The following is a 7,253-nucleotide window of genomic DNA, read 5'->3' on the forward strand; positions in this document are numbered from 1 at the left end:
TTTCCTTTAATTCACCCCGCTCCAGGCCAGAGATGTATTAGCGCTGCGTACTAGGATGCTGCACATAGTTATCTTTGCAGATACACTCAGTAAAGCCCTATAGAGCCCACCTGAGCAAAGGGTGCCACGCACAAGCGTCTGCACAATTGCTTCAAGCGGTCAGCAGTGCCTTTCTAAAACAACTTGGTATATGGAACGCTACTGAAATAAATCCACCATTGTTATATCTACCAGCAGGACACTAGGGCAGGCCCTGGGGTAAAGGAGTCCCTGTTTAGTGACAGTATGAGAACTCTACAAGTTCCCAGCGGCCAGCACTGGCATCAGGCTGCTTGGGAGAGAGAAGGGCCGATCCAACAGCAGACAATGGGGATGAGCCGCCCACAGGGCCAGAAAGGTTTCACGCCCTGAGGGCCAACAGCAGTGAAGAGGGTGGATCTAGCCAGACACTGATGTGCTCACCTCGCTGCGGGCCCTAGAGGCCAGCAAGGCTGGTGGCTTTGAGAGGCTGCCCCCAGAGGAAAGGGATCAGCCAGCGGGGCTGCAGCCCCCACAGCGAGACCCCCGGGCAAGCACAAGGCGCAAGAAGCGCGGTCAGGGAGTGCAGGGCCCGGGGGGAGCGCGGGGGCAGGCAGCTGCCTGGCCATTGTGCGGGGCGAGGAGCCAGCCGCGCAGGGGGCAGGGGCGGCAGCCAGGGAGCTCCATCCACCGGGGAGGTCAAGGCCGGCAGCGGCCGAGGGCGCGGGGCCGGGCCGGGCCAGGCCGCTCCCTCGGAGCCGGCAGGACGGGAGGGTTAGGAGCCCGGCCGCGGCGCCGCTTCCGCCCTCATGGCCGCTGCCGCCATTCCCCGCCCCCCCCCATCGTCCCCCGGCCCGGCCCCGGCCGCCCGCCCACGACCCCCTCCCCGGCCCCGGCCGCGCGCACTACGCGAGCCCCCGGCTTCGGCCGGGCCCACTAGGCCGCGAACCCGACCGTAAACAAAACCCGCCGCACGGCGCCCGGATCCGGGCAGGGAGGGGGGCCGGGGCCGGGGCCGCCTCCCGCGGGCTGGGGGGCCCACGCCGGCCGCGGCCCCCCTCCCCCGCCTGCGAGAGGGGCGCCCTGCCGGGGCCAGGTTTTAAAGGGGCCGCGCGCAATTACCGGGGCCGCCACCGCCTCCGCGTTACCAACTTTACCTGAGTCTCCACCACACTGACAACTACCCAGCGGCGCCCGCCCCATCACGTGACCCGGGAGAGGGCGGGGCCAGGCCGGCCTCAGGCCGCCCCCGCCACGTGACCCCGGCGGGCGCCTCTTTCGCCGCTCCCGCCTGTCACGTGGCTCGGCCTCGCCCCTCTCCTTGGCCCTCCCTGTGTCACGTGGTTTCTGGCGGTTGGCCGGGCGCGCCCCTCCCGCCTCGACTTCCCGCCCGCCCCCGTCACGTGACGCGGCCGCACAGTGGCCTCAGCGGCCGCCATGTTGTTGCGGGGCCCCGGGCCGGGCCGGGCCGGGCCGGGGATGGCGACGGCGACGGCGACGTCCAGCAGCAACTGGCTCTCCGGGGTCAACGTGGTGCTGGTGATGGCCTACGGGAGCCTGGTGAGGACGCGGCCGCGGCCTGAGGCGGAGCCCGCGCGCCGCCCGGCCGGGGGCAGAGAGGGGGCGGAGCGAGGCGCCTGCCCGGGGCCCCCATCCGGGGTCCCCGCTGGGATCCCCTTGGGGGGAGGGGCCCCATGGGGGGGCTGCGCGACCTCTCCAGCCTCCCCTCCCCCCACACCGGGGAGGCGGCGGGGGGGCCTTTAAAAGGGCCGTCGCGGGCCGCCCCCTCGGGCCCCCCGCCCGCTGCTCTGCAGTCACCCCCGGGCCTTCCGCTGGCGCCCGTCCGCCGGGGGCTCTGAGTAGCCGGCGCTGGAAGCTGCGGCCCCGGCCCCGGCCCCGGCCCCCGAGGCAGAAGGGTTTCGGCTCCGCTGGTTCTAACCGCGTTTCTCCCCTGCTGCGTTCCGCTAGGTGTTTGTGCTGCTCTTCATCTTCGTGAAAAGACAGATAATGCGCTTCGCCATGAAGTCCCGCCGGGGGCCCCATGTGCCGGTTGGACAACACGCCCCCAAGGTCTGCGTCTGGGCTTTGGCTGCGGGGAGGTTACGCCTTGGGCGATCGAGCTGCGTGTTTCGATACGGCTTTGTGTGTGTCGGTGCTTCCTCTTTTCCACGGGTTTCAGAGTAGCAGCCGCGTTGCTCTGCATTATCCTGCGCCGCAGCCATATCCCGAGCTAAACAGGGCCGGGGGGCCGGTTCTTACATGGGAGACCTTCAGGGAACAGCCGGGTGCTGCAGGAAATGGTCTTGATGCACTATTGCACCCAGTGCTCCAGCCAGGAGCCAAGGAATGCCCTGCTCCTGGAGGATACCATCTTTCTGATGCGTCTTCAAATCAGTGCCCTTCTCAGAGGTTCTGTGATGCACTTTGTAAGAGTCAGGACGTCAGCTGTGGTGTCCCGGCTAAAGGAAAGCTCTGATGGCCACGTCTACACGCTGAGCCCTACAGCAGCACAGCTCTGGCACCGGAGCTATGCCGATGTAGGGCTGTAGCGCAGAGTCTTCCTGCAGTGACCAATGGGGGTTTTCTGTCATGGTAGGAACTCCACCTGCCCGATGATAGCTGGGTCAATCAAAGTGTTCTTCAATTGACCTAACTGTGCCTATTCTCGGCGTAGCTGTGGCTCTGAGGTGTGAATTTTTCACACCCCTGAGCGCCATAGCTATATTGACCTAACTTTTAAGTGGACACCAGGCCTGATAGCTGTGCTCTGACTCTCTGAATTCTCCTTGACTATGGGAATCTTCACTTCCTGGATTAAATGATTGCAGAGTGTTACTTTCTATTGTTAAATAATTGCTGCATCTCAGGGCTGGGTGCAGTGATCCCTGTCTATTGGGATTCATAGGTGCTTTGGGAAGGAGGAGGCTCTATAAATGTAAGATGCTATTGTTCTCTTCTGGACAGGACCTGAAAGAGGAAATTGACATTCGCCTCTCAAGGGTACAGGACATTAAGTATGAACCCCGGCTGCTGGCTGAAGATGATGCCAGGCTCCTGCAGCTAGAGACACCAGGAAGCCAATGTACTGTGTCTTCTAAATATATGCACCCTAACTTATTGAAGAATATATTGGGTGGAGGGGGAGGATGATCAAAGGACTTCTTGTTTCGCCTTCCAACCTCCACAATGTAAATGTTCTCCCACTACTGCTCTCGGAATCTGGGAATTATGAAATTACATTGCTAGCTTTTGAGCCTGTCGGGTTCTTCCCATAATATTAACTCTCCTGCTGCAGTGTTTTTTGGGGCGTAGTCCTTCCCCGTGGGGCAGGAGGCGCTGTTGCTGAGCTGCTCCTGGTTACCCTGCAGCCTGTCACACCAGAACCTGGCAGGATCCCTAACCGTTACTCTGACTTGGTTAAAATCAAGCAGATTGCAGCCCTGCCCTGTCTTTAATACACAGAAGCAACCTGTGGGGACCAAGGCTCCCACCACACAGGCTGAAATGAAGCCAGTCAGCTCAAAATGGAATAGTGTGTAGGGAGCTGTTGTTCCCCTCTGCCATATCACAGAGGAAAGCAGCCACAGCCTATGGTGTATAGCTTCTGGGCCACCTCTGCTCTGACACTCCCGGCTTTACCTTTCTCACCAAGCAGAGCAGAAACCCCCAGACAAAGGAAACTGATTGTTAGTTACCATGGGTGCTGCATAATCAGATTAGTGTCTTTCTGCGATTTGCACGGGGCTAGCCTCAATGCTGTGGGAAAGGCTCCAACAGGATAATCTCCTGTTCACGCAGCCCCCACTTGTGCCAACTTGCTGGTGTGTGTGTGTTTTCTTTCTCCAGACCAGTTTGTGTGTTGTCTTTTCCAGGTTGCTATAACTACTTGTACAGAATGAAGGCACTGGATGCAATCAGAGCTTCTGGTAAGAGAAAGCCTTTAGGTGGGGAGCATGGCCAGTGGGGGACAGGCCTCTGGAGCCTAGGCCAATAGCCTTGTGCTAACACAAGGGTTCTCTGCCTGGGGGCTGCCCCCATACCCCTAGGTGGGAGGGATTCCCAGCTAAGGAATTGGGGTCCTCACTAGATGGGGTTGAGATGTCTGCTAGAGGAAAAAGTTGAAAACTAGTACATGACACAAATAAAGTGAAGTAGAAGCAAATTTGATCTGGTTAGTCAGTGTCCAAGGTGAGTAAAATTCAGAACATAACACACAGCAGAAACCATGGAAAGTTATTTTCACTGAGTCTTTCCTGTCTAAACTATCTACAGTGCCACAGGAAAAGACGTTCCTCAAATACTAAGCTGCCAGGCTTTCCGAAAGGATCTCACACTGTTGTGTTCTTCACTGTCTGGCTGTCCAATCTGAGACACCTGGGCTTGATTTTCTGAGAAACTCCCCCAATTAGTAAAGGCTTCTGCAGACTTTGGCTGTAAAGTGTCTTTCATGTGCTCCCTTTTGATGCAGTGAGTCGTTGAACCATCCTAGCTTCGGTGTCTCTGCCAGCAGCAAGAACCTGGTCTCTGCTGTATGATGCCTCCGTCAGAAAGGCAGAGGTGCAGGAGGAGGAGTTTGTTGGATGGTTTGGGTCACTCATAAGGACATGCTCTCTTCCAGGCCCCTGGAGTGTGTGTCACACTCTGACCTGCCGTCACTGGCATCCTTGTGTCACTTTGTTTTTTCAGAGATCCCATTTTATGTAGAAGGCAGATACCCCCAGTCCTTAATGGGAAAGAATTTCCATGCCTACCTGTTGGAGCTGAGAAATTCCAGCACTCCATTCAGAGGCATCCGCAAAACCTTGATTGACACCCTCCTGGACGGGTATGACACTGCACGCTATGGAACAGGGGTGAGTGTCAGCCCAGATCTTCTCTTTGGTCTTTGCGAAGGGGGTGGATTCCCACAGAGCCAGGTCTTTCGCCTCGCAGCATTGCACACGTTTCCCCTCTGTTCTGCCTGCTGCTGCGAGCAGGACCAAGGACAATGCACACCAAGATTCCAGGATCTCTAAGGCACTCTTCTGTTTGTGTTCAGGTCTTTGGGAAGACAGAATATCTGAAGTACCAGGGTGCCCTAAGTGAGCTCACGAACATGTAAGTTTGACTGGCGATGGGGATGTTTAACATCCGGGCCTTGGTCTGCATGGCCATCCGTTGAAGGGGGTTGTGGATGGTGAAATTCTGCAGCGTAAATTCTGCATCTCTGTGCAGCTGGCTGTGTCTGTACAGGAACTGAGAAGGGGGAGACCAAAACCAAACTGACAAAGTGTCCCCTTTAAGAAGGCCTCCAAAACAATTGGAGGCAGGCAGTCTGTCTCCGTTTCCCTGAGGCATCAGGTCAGGGAAGGAGCCACTTGACCCAGTTCTTAAGGTCCTTGCATCTGAGTGAGTCAGAGCAACCGAACTGACAGTCAGAAAAGCTAAGTCTGTAGGGCTCCGGTCAGGAGTGGCCTGGGGCCTGCAACCTATAGCGGCCGGCGTGGCTTCTGATCCCATCCGTTCAGTTTGATCGCACCTAGGCTGTCCCTTCTACAGATTAAAGAGTACACCCTGCCACAATTTGCCAGCCCAGACCTGCCTTCCGAGAGCCTGCACCCCATTGATTTAACTGACTGGCACATCTAATTAGGCTTCTTGCAGTCTCATTATTCGCTCAGGAAGAGTTGCTCTCTGTTCGGGGTGGATTCAGTAACATCCCCTTTTCCTCCACAGTATCAAAGCACGAGGGGGCAGCAGCCAGAGGCAGCACCAGTCAGCAGCGAAGGATCTCACGCTCTCGCCTGATGTCTCCAACTCGGCCACCATCCAGGTCACCTACCTGCCTTCCAGCCAGAAGAGCAAACGTGCCAAACACTTCCTGGAGCTGAAGAGCTTCAAGGACAACTACAACACGCTGGAGAGCACCCTGTGAGCTGCGGCAGGAGCACTGCTCCTGGGACCTGCCACCAAGAGCCCCTTGCTCGGTGGGGCAAGTCACAAGAGGCATTTGGCAGCAGTTCATGTCCAGGCGGCAGCTGGAAGGCGGGAAGTCACTGGGCTCATGGATCACTCACAGCTGCATGGAATTGGATTTAACAGCAACATCATGGCTGGGGATACCTGGCCTCTGGCAGGAGGCCCTTTCCAAAGCCGTGTACTGGCTGCAAAACAGGGAGATGACCAGCAGCCGGCATGGGCCTGTGTTTTGGGCTCTGAAGAGATTCCAGACTCAATCCCTTTTTAGTGGCTAGTGTCTCTCTGCAGTCCCTAGCCCTGTGAATAGACTATTTGAGTAGCTTTAGCATATTTATAAAAGACACTGCTCGGGTCAGTGGTCCTGCAGCCCTCTGCACTGACTGCGATGGCTCCATTCGCTCCATTGACCCTTCATCACTCCCAGCAATGGCTCGTGGGCTGAGGCCAGTGGTGATTTCCAGCTCCCTTCCTAGAGCCACGGGCTGGGCTTTCCAAAGGGTAAATGCCTTGTGAGGGTAGGTTCCCTCTGATGCAATGGGGGCCTGTGGTTCCATCCTCCCACCCCTTGTCAGCCTGTTGAGCTTGAATTGCCCTTTAGACCTGGGCGGGATATCGGGGCCTGGGGGGGGGTTGCCCTTGATAACTTTAGCCTGTTTAAACCCCACCCAGACAGCAAATGGCTCAATGTCCTGCTCTCGGGGGGTGAGGGTGCTGCTGTTCACTGTCTCTTCCACACATCCCAGCTGGGCAGCCGGGTGAAAACCTTCGCCTTCCCTCCCGCTCTCACCAGCACCTCGTTCCATTCACCATGGACTCCTCCAGGCCTTAAGGGGAAGGGGCTGCAGCAAGCAGCAGCTGACAAAAGTTCCCAGGCTGGAGGCAAGCTGTGTGCCAGTCACCCGGGCTTGGCAGACACCTGCTCTGGGCCGGAGGAGGCGCCCCGGCAGCCAGGCCTGCTCTCTCTCTCTCTCTCTCTCTTTTTAAATTGCTGTTTAATAAAAGGAATGTTCCCCTGCAGATGATGTGCACCGTTGCTCTTTGACTGCAGGGAACCCTCCCTCTACCCCACCTGCTCTAGGGCTGCACATGCTGCTCTCAGGATAGCCTGAGACTTGGCCCAGCCCCTGTGAGGTGGCTAATAAAGGGTGGGGGGAAGTGTCTGATCCCGGGGGGAGGGGGGGAGGCAGCCGCTGCAACTGCCTGTGCTCTCCAGGGAGCGCGTGTGGGGGAGTTCTAAGAAAGGTCCCTTACTGTCACTGTACTGAGCTGTCTCCTGC

At 57.9% G+C, this 7,253-nt stretch overlaps 2 protein-coding genes across 46 annotated transcripts in view; one reads left to right on the plus strand and one right to left on the minus strand.

Moving 5' to 3' along the window:
• The window catches only part of UBAP2L (ubiquitin associated protein 2 like), a 44,350-nt gene extending 43,040 nt beyond the window's left edge, over positions 1 to 1,310 (minus strand). For 22 of the 45 annotated variants that reach the window (XM_038383371.2, XM_038383365.2, XM_038383369.2 and 19 more), the window contains exon 1: positions 1,176 to 1,309. The gene's annotated coding sequence lies outside the window, so the exon portion shown is untranslated. Of the gene's footprint in view, positions 1 to 1,140 lie in introns of all 45 variants that reach the window. The other 23 variants (XM_038383363.2, XM_043502342.1, XM_043502343.1 and 20 more) reach the window with 10 other exon arrangements.
• A 16-nt stretch (positions 1,311 to 1,326) lies between these two features.
• C24H1orf43 (chromosome 24 C1orf43 homolog) lies at positions 1,327 to 6,993 on the plus strand. The gene is made up of 7 exons (XM_038383374.2): positions 1,327 to 1,578; positions 1,987 to 2,088; positions 2,983 to 3,100; positions 3,891 to 3,944; positions 4,705 to 4,871; positions 5,057 to 5,115; positions 5,734 to 6,993. Exons 1-7 carry the CDS (start codon positions 1,456 to 1,458, stop codon positions 5,930 to 5,932), a joined length of 822 nt encoding a protein of 273 aa, XP_038239302.1. The 5' UTR covers positions 1,327 to 1,455; the 3' UTR covers positions 5,933 to 6,993.
• The last annotated feature ends 260 nt before the right edge of the window (positions 6,994 to 7,253 follow it).

This window comes from Dermochelys coriacea, chromosome 24 (genome assembly GCF_009764565.3).
Source record: "Dermochelys coriacea isolate rDerCor1 chromosome 24, rDerCor1.pri.v4, whole genome shotgun sequence".
Taxonomy (NCBI): domain Eukaryota; kingdom Metazoa; phylum Chordata; order Testudines; family Dermochelyidae; genus Dermochelys; species Dermochelys coriacea.